Below are 15,124 nucleotides of genomic sequence, written 5' to 3'. Positions count from 1 at the left end.
CTACAAACTCAGCTTGAGATCTGCAAGTCATGCTCATCGTTTCCTTCTCAGACATTACTACCAGTAATAAAGACCATGCAAGACAACAGAAGTCTCTGCTATACCACCACGACCCTGCAGCCTCCAGTGAGACTGCTGAATGGCAGCAGATCAAAGTCCAAGAAGCAAAGAGGAGACTCCAGCTTATTCTTAGCTACGTTGGCTCAGCAGGCCTAACCAGATAAAAAGTTGTGAATACTTACTTTAGCAAATGAAGGCAACAGATACGAATGAAAATAAACACAGAACACATTATTTGGTCACCACACAACTGCATAATAAGCAGAAAAATTGCCTCAAATGTCTGTGCTATACGTAAGTATGCTGAAGCTCAGCACCATCTCAGAAGACAAGGAAAGATATGAACTTTGAAGGCAAAAAGCACCTTTTGCAACAGCTACGCAGATATAGAGATGTGAACATGTACAATTGGAGTAAATAGTTCAGTATTTCCTTCCCCTTTCCTGTACTTTCAAAGTAGACATTTGTCTGGCTTTGTTTTAACCACTGGTGGAGTGTGGGAGGGGTACTCATCACTTGACCAAGGTTTTGTAACACAGAAAAACACTGTGGATGAGACATATGGAAGGCAACTCACTGATACAGGCCTAACACACAACCTGGGCTCAGGGAAGGCCCGTGCTGCTGTCTCTGGAACAAACAGGCCACCTTTTGCCACAGGTAAATTCCCAAGCACAGCAGCCATCTCCCTTCCACAGGCAGCAAAGTCTGACTTAGCCAGTCTAAGTGTGGCTGACACAGAAAGGAGCCCTGCCCTTCTCAGTACCCCTGCTCTTGCAATTTCCTCTCCCTTGAATCAACAGTAGCATTTTCTTGGCCAATAAACCAGGTAAAACTCACTCAGCAAGATCTGAATTCATAAGCAGGCCACTTCTCTGGCTCACCATGCAGCTCCACAAACCCTGGCACACGCTGCAAGTTTGAGGAGAACTGCAGCATCCCTTTGACAGCAGCCTGCATTTAAGCCAGCCTAAAGCAACCATGTAACTTCAGAGTGAATAACACAGTGGTCTTCACAGTGGGTGAAGTTTGCAAATGACAATCAGAAAAAACCTTTCCAAAACACAAGTTTATAAGCACAGCAACGCACATTTTCTGTTCTAAGAGTTACACAATGAGGCACAGAGCAGTAAATGAGTCAGAGCACAGCAAATGAGTCAGTTATTTCATTTACCATATTCATGACTAGAGTATTTCACAATGGAAAACATTTATTTTGATAGGCCTGTTTCATAGTCTGTCCTTGGAGGAGTTCACTGAGTGACAAGAGGGAGCAAGTCTGCTGGAATGGACTCTTGGAGAAGGACTCCCACTCTCACATCCACACTGTGCTGCTGTACCAGCAGCTTTCCTCGGGGCAGCAGGCTTTGTCAACCAGGAATGTGCCCGCTCCCTAGAAGAAGGGAGGGGCAAGAGTGATAATGCTGCTAAATTGTAACTGGAAGTATAGTTTCAACTTCTCTCGGAGTAAAGGTTTACAGCCTTTGGCATTTATAATCTTTGTCGAGCAACCTAAGGTTACCAGCCTTAGAAAGAAGATAGACATCAGGCTTGTATTTTAGCTTTCAAGCCCTATTTACAAAGGCCATAGACTACTGGTCTCAGCCTTTAATCAGCAAACCACGTTTACAACACAGCCCAGGTTTTGTAGGCCAGTTTGAGAGCCTCTAACAGCCGACACACAGGGCCTCCATTAGCTCGAGCTGTGCATCACTGCACCAGCATGCCCACGTCAGGGCTAACGCGCTGTAACCACCACGCTGGGCACTACTGTTGGTCACCTACAGCACATATTACTAACAAACCTCACAACAGCCCCCTGCTCACAAATACATCCATTCCTGTGGGAAAGCAAGCTGACCGAAGGCCCAGCAGTGCTCTCGTCTGTGGAAGAGGAGCTGCTCGGTGCCAACAGCAGGGTGTGAGGACACCGAGCTCTGCAGGGGACAAGCCCGTCAAAGGTCCCTCCAGCCCGTGCTGAATGTGCTGCTGGCGACTTGCCCTACTTGCACCCAGCTACTGATGGAAGACTAAAATTGCAGGCTGCCTCCGCAGCAGTCCCACATCTAGCCCACCCTGCAAACATACCCTTCCCACTCTACTTCTGGCATTTCAAACCAGCATCAGCTGCAATAGAGGCGGACCTGCTCTGACTTTGTCTTCTTCACTCACACCATACTCCGCCATCCCCAGGCTCAGGACATTCATTTCCACACCAAGGCTGAATACAGTGCTATCCCTGCCAGGCTGCGTGGCCTAAAACACAGCTACAGATAGCCCCCCCATGCCTACCAATCAAGCTACATGGATGCTAGGCTAACATACAAACTTCTTTCTGCACTCCTATGCTGCTGACTCTCCCACCTCATTCACCCATTAACTTTTGCCTGAGGTGCCTGTGTTGTATCACACCACCACCTGTCCCACATCACCACCTTCTCGCTCCCACAGCCAAGTCACTGAGTACGCCAAGGCCCTTGTCTGGAATGTGGTTCTGCCATTGGGCCTTTGCTGGTTCCAGTGCAGTGCATCACACTGGGATGGCTCTCGCTAAGGGCCGCAGTGGAGATCTTTTCTGGATGTGTTTTGGGATTTGGATTCCTTTACCTTTCAGCACTTCTATAAATCAATGACTCCTCTCCCAGAACTTTAGACCTTTACTGGCTTTTGTGGTTCCCCTTTCACTTCCTAAAATCACAGCTTAGCGTCCCATTGCACAGTCATCCTCCTCTGCTTCCTCCTTCCAGTAGTCATTTCTCAACACTTTATCTTTACTTCGTAACTTCCTTTTGTTATTCAAGGAGGGAGGGGAAGATGGACTTCATAACAGGCAGGATTCACTGAAGTGCATGCCCATGATTCACATCTCTTTCCATTCATCCAGTCTAGCATTTCACTAGCTATCATTTCACACTGAATGATCAGGAAGTAAGGCTTTGATCTTGCTGCCGTATTGCTCCTATCAGGCTTACTCTACATGCTGGGAATATTTAGTTTTGTGACCACATCAGCACCCTTCCCTGTCTCCCCATGCACATGCAAGTCCTGCCTTTTAAATCCAACAAAACTTTGCATCTCATAGCTACCGAGACTACAAAGCTCTCATTTGTTCTATATTTCCAATCCTTACCATTTATCTTCTACCCCTATCAGCATCAGGTTTGTCTTCCACACGGCCTCTTATCCACAGGATAAACGTCTAGTCCTTCTGATCACCAGTGTAGCAACTCAAGACAGCTCTCTTCCTCTTTGCCATTCCTACTTCCTACCTTTGTCTAAAAAAGTGGCTAATAAAGCTGTGCACCACTCTTCACCAGATTCCTGTCTTTCATCACTGCACCCCCCCATCCTTATTCCCAGGTCAGCACAACATATAGGCTGGGGCAGGGGGGCGGGGAGAGCAAAATTATCTCTGTTGTTCACAAGTCTGAGTACCACAAATATTCACCACTGTGGGAAAAAAAGATAAGAAAACACATCTCCTCTTTTTGCAATATACAATGCTTTAAAATTAAGCCATTTATTGCCTGTCGAGAAGAATTAAACCACAATTTGACTATGGCTTACAGTAAAAGAAATTCAGTTAAATTCTATGATCTTATCAATGCATATTTAACTCTATGAATAAATCTGTTTCAAATAGTTGTATAAAATGAAGTCCATGGTTTTGTTTTACCACTATAACGGCAGAGCCTCCACCATGACTCAACAGAAATAGCTTCTGCTTCTGATGAAGCACAATGACAAATAACCTTTAAATAAATAGGTCAGTGCTTTCTGAAAAACAAAGCATTTCCTTTGTGCATCAGATACATCTTATTTATAAAATTTAAATTGGGATGTAAGGTTGAAAAGAGAGAGAGAACACCCACTTCAAAACTTTAAATACATTTTTAAATTTCAAAAGGTACAGTACAGCTAAGTTACAGCTTGCCAACCTGCTTTCCATTTTGAAAGCTTTGTTTCATTTTGTAGGAAAGAATCTATCAGCTTCCATGCCTTCTCTAATACCCATATAAAGTAGACCATATAGTGGAACAGTCATTCAGACTATATCCTCCTTAAATACACCTCTTCAGGGATCTACTGAGGTCTTTGACCTCTGCCTTATCTCAGGCATCACCATTTCCCCACTTCTCTTCCTAGCCTCTCATCTCTAATGGGTCAACTTAGCATTTTACTACCTCTTCTCCTCAAGTACATCTTATTCAGTGATTCAAACTCTTGTTTACTCCTAAACATTTCTCCACTCCTGCCACCAAACAGCCACTTACATTTATGTTCTACATAACTACCTAGAAATCAAACCTGTAAATTATTGCCAGGATACATGACAATGTAAAGCTTGATCACTGAAAACTGCCAGTGAAACTAAGTGGTATGCTGCTTCTAAAATTTTTAAGAAGCACTAATCAAGTTATTCTCAGACTGCCACTGCATCTGATACATCAAGTCCCGTTCCTAGTCAACCCCTACCATTCATGCATTAGTAGCACGTTTAGCTGAAGTCAACTCTAATTCATGCATTTAGATTTGACCAGGAAAGCTGGATGATGGCACTCTCACATATGATGGCTTGCAATAACAAAAAGCTAAAAACAGCTACATATTCTACATCATCCTCATCCCTCTGCTCTAGAAGAAGCAAAATTGAGGTTTCATGCTGCTGTGTAATATAGCTACACTAAATCCAGTCACAGACACAGAATATAATGGACTTGATATTTTATCCCCAAGACACTAATTGTAGTCGGTTTGCAAGGTTTCAGTTTACAACCTAAATCAATGGAGGAACTGAGACTCATTTTGCATGTACAACAGCAGCAGCACAGCCAGTTGTCCCAGTTGTCATTGGTCATAACACAGTATTTCAGAATAAAAGCACTCCAGGTTTCCTTTCTTTAGCTAATATATTAAACAATTCATTTAGACTATCGATTTTCCCCTGTTCTTGAACTTTTAAAATCAGCAGACTCAGCAGAATTGTCTTGAAGAAGCACAAGCCATGCTTAATGTGGTCACTGAGGCCAGCTTTCTAAGTATGCAAACGAGTGTTTTACTAAGACTACTTTTCACACTCCCAAAGCAGTGCATTGTATTCCACAAACAGGAGAAGCAACATAAGTGCTTCATTGAGGCAACTGCTGTGCAAGTAATCAATAGCTTACTGTAAGGTTCTCCACTCAACTTCACTGATTCGCTCATGTTTTCCAGAAGATTCCAGGAAGATTATCTGTGGATGTATTTGTTAATGAATTCTTAACACAGACATTTTATCTGCCATCCTTTCATTGCCGAAGCTGCAGCTAAGTGGCAAAAATGACCAACCACCAAGCATATGAAACCCTGAAGGCCACACTACCTGCATTCATTTGTACTTTCCATAAACATATTATCAGTCACATCATTAATCACTGAATATGGATTAGTGCTCTATGAACTTTAGGCCAGTCAAAATATCAAAGCTGAATGTGGAAATTAAATACTAATAATAAAGCTCACCAACTGCCCTTGACAAGAATAAGCTAGAAGCTGATTTGATGAAATTAGTTTGTGCTGCCACTATGCCTTGCACACATAGCTAGCTGAACACGGCTCTGCAAAGACAAGGTAGGCCACTAGTATAAAATAAGAAAGAGTCAAACTTTAAAGCGTAAGGAGACAAATCCGAGAGAGCCAGTGCTAGTAAAAGCCTTTAACCCAAACCGTTGCTTTTAACACAGGTTTAAATATACAAAAATAATTAGAATACATGTAACGCTTGATCCTCTATTACAGATTGTAAATTTGTCTTACACTTTATAAAAAAGTTTATCCAATTTTAAGTGCCTGAATGGTCGAATGTTCTTTATTTCATTAGTCAGTATAAATTAAACATTATAGTCAGCTGCACAATTCCTGCACTGTATTTGCATTACTACCGGCTGTCAGTAACTAGTTAGCAGTTAAACTTGGCATGCGTACAACAAAGTGCCTCACTTCTTAGAAGTCATACAGCTATGCAACATTTGATTTTCCCAGCCTTTAAAACGATCATTTGAATGCAATTAACTTTTGTCAGAAAAAAAAAAGACACAATAAAGATATATATTAACGCCTACCCCTGTGAAATTTCTTCCTATTATGCCATTTTCCCCCACTTATTTTTCCAAGAATCCCATAATGTATTAAAGGTCTGACACCAATTAACAATGAAAGATGACTTATGTAAACAGGCAGATTATTAAATAAAGCAGGACAAAAAGGTAAGTCACCTGAATTTTCAGCACATTAATTCAGTAAATGAGCTTCTGATTTATCTGATCAGCTAGCTCTACTACTGTGAATTTAAACTTACTGACAGGTTTTACTGCATCCTTCCAATTAACGTCAGACCTTCTCAGCCATTGCCCATGCATTTCCAAAGCAAAAATTTCCTGATATTTCAAGACTGTCAAATGCACTCACTTGCAACAAAGAGTAGAAGGTTAGAGTAAAAAATAATAATAATAAAAAAAGATTAAGCTTTCCTTTTTAAAGTGTGTGATGGTGCGCATCACAATTACCTTAAAATATACTTTTAAACGCTGTTAAAGATTCCCCTCTTTCACAATATTTTTTCCATTTTTCAGAAGAGTTTAATAAAGTGTTGGTAAAAAGCCCATGTTAGGAGATACTTCAGTCTATACTGAAATGTGTCAAACCAGAAAAAGTCTTTTGTATGACCGCTCAAGCTCCTACAACAGGCCTTTTATCAGTTCTGACTTAACCACAAAGGAATTCTCTGCACTGTAGTTACTATTAGAAGGCTACATTCCTCTGGTCTGCTTGCACATTTGCAGAATTAAGTCAGAAAAACTATTTTAAGATAGTGACTTACATCACAAGTTTTCTAGATGTCCTGGTCTTCAATAGCAGGGCCAAGGCAACAAAGCCTGGATGCGTATTGCTACTTTGTCAGAGGACAGCAGGGTAACATACCGCAAGGGCATCACATAAATCATGGTAATTGGCATGTAGCTAGAAGGAGAATGCAAACCAGCATACAGTACCAGCCAACATCTCTAGTGATCCAGGTCACAGAAGGTCATGAAGCCATGTCAAGGGCTGCATACATATCCAGCCGAGAGAAGCATTTTACATAGGTAGTCTTAGATAGTAAACCAAGAGGAAAAACTGGAAGTTCAAGGAGACAGATCTCCCAGAACAACAAGTGCAGTTGTTGGACAGTACTCAAGTATTCACATGCTGTCAGGCTGACTGCATTCCAGGCAATCAGAATTCACATTAAATCTGTACCCTTGTTGCACATGAAAGCTTTTTAAAATTTCAAATTAGTTCCTGTCACACACAGCATATTCATAAATTAGGATAGCTTTTGTCAGTTAAAATAGTGTGGTCCTTTTTTTCTCTTTTTATTTTTCTTAAAGATGCAGTAAATTGTCCCACCTAATCCCCAAAGAAAAACAGCTAAAGAGAAAGCAACTTAAGGGATGTCAGCTGCATTCTTATACTACCATAACTTTCTACGCATATTTTGTTTACACTACTACAAAACTTCACACTTTGTCTTGACAAAACCAGATTACCTAGACACCAGGTAACATTAAAATTGAACCCGTGCAGACATATCTTACAGTGTGCCATCTAATATACTTTATCCTTCACCAGTAAAAACTACTGTACGTGATAATATACTTCCTTTCACTCGAATTAGATTATATTTTTTAAATTAGACCTTTACCAGAGTCTTATGTAAGGGTTCAATTTTGATAGATTCATTTAAAAAAAAAAAAGCGATACAGCAAAACACAGCAACTAGCTACTGATTTTTAAAGGAAACCAGTTTGTCCAATGCTGACTTTTAAATAGTTCCAGGCTACCCTCACACACAGAGTTTGCTTCTAACTAATTGATCTTCTCTGAAAGTTAGAGTACAGGGAGAGAGAGAGCACATGCAGGCATCAGTTGCTGGCATGACAACTGGCTCAAATTCAAGAATTACTACATACCAAAACATCTGATCACATACAGAGATGGAATCACTTTCTAAAACAGAAAGCAAGATTTGAAAATGAAAATTGTTTTCTTAGAAGTGAGGAAAGCCTTGAAGTTAGGGGAAAAATGAAACATGAGAAACATTAAAACTGACCTAAAACAAACAATGAAAAATTTTAGGTCAACCCAATAAAAAACTTCTATAGAAAAGAAGATTCCTTGTTTTAAAAACTGTGATTGAAAGTAATTTACAATTCATTTTCTCCTTAAAAAACAAGTAAATTCTAGAGTAGTATTGACACTGTCCTATTACATTCATCCTACTATTCATAACTACATAGAAAGATAGCATAAAAGTTTTATTTTCATATCTTGAAATCACTCTAAAATGCTTACTTTCTCCTGAAATCTAGATTAGATATTTTCAGAAAGACTGAAAAGAGGCAGGAGCCAAATTTACAAAAAGTTTTCCACATTTAGTGATCTGGTCTTGAAAGAAGGCTTTTTTCCTTCTTTTCTCTCCCTTTTTATTTTTCTTTTAGGGTTTCCCAAGAAATTATTCAAGGTCAAGGATAGTACATCAGAGCACACACACTGAAAATAGCTTGCACATTCCCTAATTAATGCATTGCATTCCAAATCTAACAAGGAAACTGGAATGCATTCACATGTCTCCCTTTCAGGAAGAAATATTTTAAAATTAGTTTACTTGTTTCTGTTCTAGAACTTGGAAATTTTGCTAGCTAAGTCTTAAAGCAAACCAAAATTGGAATCAATTAAGATATTTTTGCAACACTAGTAGTCTTGGAACTAAGTCAAAAAAAGTCCAGCAAAAAGTCAGACATCATTTGTTTACTCCCCTACCACAATATTGTATTAACAAAATCTGGATTACTAGTTTTAGTCATACATTCCTAACCAAACTCCAACTCCAGGCTGACTGTGGAGGAAACCATGCTTGTTCCTTTGGCATGTCAGCAGATAAACTTCTCAAACAGGCAGAGTTTAACACAACCTTTTCCCATTGGAAAAAGGTCACTACACATACCAGGACAATTTGGTATCATAGGACACCAAGAATTTAATGCAAAACACAGTGCTTCCATCTCCACAAATGACAGCCTTCATTTTGTCATGCAAGCTAGTATTACTTGCATTTAAATAATATTTTTTACTAAATCCCTATGTCCTACAGGTTTCATCAACAACTAGATATATATCGCATGCATCAGTGGAGATCATCATGTCTATTAAAAGGCACATTTCAACTCACAGCAGAAAAACATTTGCGCCAGCTTTGCTAATGACATAGTTGGTGTGGTTTTATCAACGGAAAGGTGTTTCACATTACACTGTTGGTGCTCAAACAACTAAACCTTGAAAGAAGAGAAATGACATTTGTTTTACTTGCTCCACAATTTCACATTAGTTTGAATAAAGATGGCTAGAAAGAACAAAAAACTAACTAGAATCATCTTCCATTAAAAGGATCTAAAATTTGCCAACTACAATGCACATTTCACCAAAATTACATGCAGCAGCTACCAACGTAAGTCTTGTAAAGCCTCCTATTCTTCCTGGTGAAAAAATGGCTTCTCTTGGTTTTGAAAGCAATCACCAACTTTTAGGTCATATTTGAAAAGGAAAAAAAAAAAAGGGGGAGGAATAATCAGCTGTAATAGTAGAGGATAGCACCTCTTAGTCAGAAGATAAATACTTCTCATTAAAAGAAAATTGGGGGGAAAAAAAAAATTCACAAGTCTTTACCTTCATTTAAGAATCAATGAAAGAAACATCCAGGGGGCTCCAACCATTATTTTACACTTCAGAAATTTTAATTTGTTTTCGTCTAAAAAGTATTTTGGTTGCAACCCCTTATCACATATCACCAAGGGGCCTCAGAAAAACAAGTCTGCAGCTCCACATTGATGATGCCATTTTGCTGAACCTCTTTCACAGACAAGGCAGTTTCCTAGCTCACAATATTAACATTAAATTCTAGAGCTGTGATAAGTGCCAGTCAATTAATTCTTTACATTATTTTCCTTCCCTAGGAGTCTCTTCCCTCCAACTCACTCCCTTGCCATTCATACCTAAGAGGCATGTCTACCGTAATTACAAAGCCTCATACTGCCGTGGAAAGGACTGTAACGCCTTAAACGAAGATCTGTATGAGCAAGCAGGGTCTATACAACACAGACAAACCGGCCTCAAATTACAGACAGACAAGGATACTCTAGAAGTACATATATGACATATCAAAAAACCACTTCAAGTACTTCTAATGTGGATGCAGCTACAGCAGTAAAACCGACCTTTACAGCACTACCGTGAAGGCAGTCTCCGTCTTTCCCCAAGCAAGAAGAGTCATACCAGCAGAGACACAGGGCTTGGGTTTTTTTTCCTTCTCCTGCATTAAGGGCTCTTGCCAGGTCAACTATGTTATTGAGGGATCACACCTCTTCCTAACCTTGACAGCCAAAGCTGTGATGACAATACAGTACTGTATACTAATTCAGGACAAACCTCAGAAACCAAATATACACTTCGCCATCTAAAGCTGTCTGCTTGCTCCTGGCATCTTCACAAATTTGGCCAAATGAAACACAGTCAATTTCTAATTTTCCTTCCAGATTGTTGTATTTACTCACATAGTGCTTTCATGTTTAGACTGCAATTTTTACTAAAAATACTTGGTTTGAAATAAATGAAAAACTTGTATGGTAGAAAAGCTCTGTTTTATGCAGTTGGAAAGGTTTGCTTTAGGAGCCCACATTCTGTATTTTTAAATAAACTGAAAAAAATCCTTCATGTCTAATTGAAACATATCAAAAAGCTATAAACACATCAATAAATTAGATGCAAATGGAATTTTGAAGCCAACTTCTCTGGAGAAAAATCTTTCAAAATTAAGAGATGCTAATTATTGTGCTAGGACAATATCATTCAACTTCAAAACAGGCTAACAGACAACTTTACTGCTTGATTATTAAGAACATTATTTGTGCATATTGCTAATGTGTCATCTTCCTTTAAGGTTTTCTTTCCATCACACGCATGAGTTGGGGGGGATGAAGCAGGATCACATGAAGATTTTTAGCAGAGCACAGACACAAGATTTTTTAAATTCTCCCACTTGAAATGAGTTGCCATGATAAAATTGTCTGAATGTTTATTCAGGGCTAGACTAAAAAAAAAAGTAACATTCAGAAGCAAAGGGTTCCATTTAACTACCACTGAACTGAAATTTATTCATCTCCCTCAGAATCAAATCCCGCATTCCCTGTTTATAGTAATACTTAGGGTTACAAGTAAGGCTGTTAGAATTGATATGTAATAAAATCTACTTTGTCCAATAATGGCACTTTTCCATAGTACAACAGTAAACATTTACAGAGTTTCCATTACTCATACTGCAAAGAACATACATTCACATTTATATGGTCACTAAACATGCACTTACATAAACTCAAAGTTTTCCTCAATGCTACATATTCAGCTGTATTATATGGAACCAATTCCATTCTCCACCCAATATAACTCACTCCAGTTGAATTGGCTTTAACAGTTGCACCTTTCTGCTTCACAAGGAGTATCTTGCCGGCAAGAGCTGGCCCTAATGACACAGCTACCTACCCAAATTACACAAGAACTTTCCTACAGCAGGACCCAGCCTACCCAAGTGCTCCACGACTCCCTCGCCAGGCAAGCCAAAGGCCTCTGTCAAAACAACTGACATGTTTCGTATCACCAGTTTCCACTACTATTTTTGTGCAGCGTTCCAAAGGAGGCTCACATAAGGTTGGGGGGGAAAAAAAAATGCAAAGCAAATGTATTTACAGCAGTAGGTATAGCATTTGTTTGGAATGCGTTTAAGGGCTCCAGAAGCAGCAGTCAACACTTCAGTTGTATTTATGCATATTTTCTTTCTTCACATTGACCCTTGCCAACATTACTCAATGCCCCCCCCCCCCCTTGAAGCCATACAAAAAGTTACTTTTTTTTCTTTCACAACTACTCACTGAGGCCTATTCCACTGCTGAAAGCAAGCGAAGCAAAGCCCACGCTGGGTGTCTGTCTCCTGGAGAAGATTGCATCTTTTATTTATCACCCCTTGGCTTTATTTTCACAGTGAATTCCTGGCTTAAATGTAATCAGCCAAGAAACCCTCCCTATGTGCACTCCTGTCATTCCTCATCGCCTGCAAACAGAATCAAGTGCAAGCAAAAGGGAAAAAAAAAAATATAATAATCTCAGCACTGCCAACCAAACTAAAAAAGCCCTACTTCTGGTTTTGCCAGTCCTGACGAACCACAGATGCGCCTCAGACCTTTGGAAAGAGAAAGCCAAAAGATGAAACTTATAAGAAAGTTAATTAGATTAAAAAAAAAAAAATTGAAGTCCCCCTTAGGCAGAAGGGAAGGGCACTGAGCCTAGAAGCAGGGACACGGCTTCCCTTTGGAAAAAAAAAAAAAAAAACGATGGCACGTTTGTAAGATGCCTGCCAAGTCAATCCCGCAGCGGGCAGGACCGAGGTTTTGGGGGAGGGTGGAGGAGGGGATCCCGGCGTCCCCCCACACACCCCCCGAACCACCACCGCCAACAAAAGGCGAGCAGCAGCCTCTTTTGTCTGGCTTCCCCTTTTCGGGGGAGGAGGAGGAGGGGAAGCCACAGAAAACTGGGGGGGGGGGGAAGAGAACACAAATAAACATGAAAATGAGAACAAAGTGGCCGGGTCGCACAAAGAGCATCACTCAGCGGGAGGGGGGGGGCGGCTGTCTGCCGGGGGCGGCTTCCCCCCCCATGGCGGGGGGAAGCCACCCCCGGCAGACAGCCCCCCAAAAGTGGGGGGTACCCACCTCTGCAGCCCTTTAAACACAGGCAGGGAGGAGTGAAGCAGGGGCACCCGCAGCGGGTGAAGAGCAGCGGCAGGCGGCGGGGCTTGGGGGGGGGGGAGGAAGGGGGGGGGGGTATTGTTCCTGGAGGAGGAAGAGCAGAGCTTCCCCCCCCCCTTGTCACGAAGCGGCTCATCCCAAAGCAACCCCCACAACCCCCCCTACCCCCTCAGGCGGGGCGGATCGCGCCCCCTCCCTCCGGCTCGCCGCCGCTGCCCTAGAAATGCCTTTGTTCGCGGATTCCCCCCCCCCCCCGCCGCACACCCGCTGCCGGGGTCTCGCACCGCATTTATGTCTTTATTTTGGACGGCGGCGCGTCCCGCCCCCCGCTCCTTCCCCCGCCGGCCGCCCTTCTGCTGATTCATTTCCACCGGCGGTCCCCCCCGGGATGGCGGGGGGATGGGGGGGGCGGCATCTCCTCGCTATTGTGGCTCGGGGTAAGGCGATGACCCGGATTACCGGGGGTGGGCGCTGGGAGGGGGCAGAGCTAAACGGGATTACACGGGCTGGATTACCGGGAGAGAGCACGGCGCGGTGCGGGGGGGTGGGTGGTTAAAGGGACAGGCGGGGGGGGCGGCCGGCCCGGCGGCGGGGCCCGCGGCCGTGTCACGGAGCGAGGGAGTTACTCTGTGCCCCGGGCGCTCGGGGGAGGAGAGCGGCGGAGGAAGTTGCCCGGCCCGCATTACGGCCAGGGAGCCGAGGGCTCCCACGGGCCGGGCCGTGGCGGGCGGGGGGCAGCTCCCCGCCCGCGCTGCCGGACACCCGCCCCAAGCCACCCCCCGCCCCCCCCGGCCCCGCTAGGGGCTGTCGGGGGAGGCTCCGGCCGCCGGGGCCGCGGCGAGCGGGCAGGCGGCCGACGGCTGCCCGGATGGCAGACGGGTAACACGCAGTGGAGGGGCGGGGGGGGGGGGGGGGGGGGAACCGGTGGCGGGGGAGGCCGGCGGCGCCCTGCCCCGGTGGCGGCGGCGGCGGCGGCCCGGCTCCGGAGCGCGGCCCCGGCCGGTGACTCACCGACTTGCAGGACGTTATCGACGCAGCCGCCGTCGAGCAGAGCGATGCCCCTGCGGAAGGGCAGGCGGTTCTCGTCGGCGGCCGCGGCGGCGTCCGCGGCCCCGCCAGGCGCGGTGGCGGCCCCCCCGGGGGCGGCGGCGGGGTCCTCGGCGCCGGTGTTGAAGGAGGAGTACATGCAGATCTCCCTCTCGCTGCGGGGGAAGGACCAGTAGACGATCCTGCGCTGCACCGGCTCCGGAATCCGCTCGAACCGCTCCTCCACCCGCTGGAAGGGCCACTTCTCCGCCACCTTGCGAGCCGCGATGTCCAGCAGGGACTCGGGGCTCTGGGTCTTGCCGAGCGGCAGCAGCCCCAGGGCGGCGGCGGCGGCGGCTGCGGAGGAGGGTCCGGCGCAGAGCGCCCCGCTGCCGGGTCCGGCGCCGCCCGCCCGCTGGCCCGGCCTGCACCCCGAGCCATAGCCCGGTCTGCAGCAGAGGCGCTTGGCGGGGGGAGGGAGCTGACCGCGCTCCGCCATGATCGCGCCGCTTCTAAGCAGACAGCGGAAGTGCCTGTACCCTATAAACGGCTCCAGGAAGGCAACGAACGGCCGCGAGCCCCCGCGGGACACACCCCCTCTGCCCTTATTTGGCGGCGGGGGCGGTGCCGGGCGCTCAGCCAACGGCGGGGGGGCGGGGCGCTGCCTTATGCAAATCAGCGTCACAAACGTAAATAGAACGGCCCGAGGAAGGCTCGTTCCGCGCGCTGGCGGGGGGTGGGCGGTGGAGGGGGTGGCGCGCGCTCCTGCCGCCACCCCGCCCCCCCCCCACACCCCCTCCTGCTGATGTCACGCGCGCAAGCCTGGGCGCGCCCCGCGCGCGTGGTGGGAAAAGGGGGCGTGGCCGGCGGCGCCCCTCTCTGCCACCATATAGGGAATGGAATGCGGGGGCGGGGCCGCCGCGGCCTCAACCCGGTCACCTCTGCTGGGAAAGCCGGCAGGGCGGGGGGAACCGCGCCTCGCGGCCGGGAAATACGGTAACGGCTGCGGCGGCCGCCCTCGGTGGCGGAAAGGCGGGGGCCGGCACGCCTCCGGCGCCTCGCCCGCTGGAGGGGGCGCGGGGCGGGCGCCCGCCTTTCGCCGGGGCTCCGCGGGAGCTGAGAGCTGCGGCGGGGGAGTCTCGGAGGGCAGGGCGGGGGTGCCACGC

At 45.5% G+C, this 15,124-nt stretch overlaps 1 protein-coding gene across 2 annotated transcripts in view; it reads right to left on the bottom strand.

Annotated features, from left to right (window-relative positions):
* ZSWIM6 (zinc finger SWIM-type containing 6) overlaps positions 1–14,458 on the bottom strand; it is a 111,836-nt gene extending 97,378 nt beyond the window's left edge. For both annotated transcript variants that reach the window (XM_075021411.1, XM_075021412.1), the window contains exon 1: positions 13,944–14,458. In XM_075021411.1, coding sequence (XP_074877512.1) covers positions 13,944–14,457 — 514 coding nt within the window. In that variant the 5' untranslated portion in view covers position 14,458. The remainder of the gene's footprint in view (positions 1–13,943) is intronic.
* Between the last annotated feature and the right edge of the window lie 666 nt (positions 14,459–15,124).

The sequence above is a fragment of the Buteo buteo genome, chromosome Z (genome assembly GCF_964188355.1).
Source record: "Buteo buteo chromosome Z, bButBut1.hap1.1, whole genome shotgun sequence".
NCBI classification, from domain to species: domain Eukaryota; kingdom Metazoa; phylum Chordata; class Aves; order Accipitriformes; family Accipitridae; genus Buteo; species Buteo buteo.
This window is presented reverse-complemented; position numbering and strand designations above follow the sequence as displayed.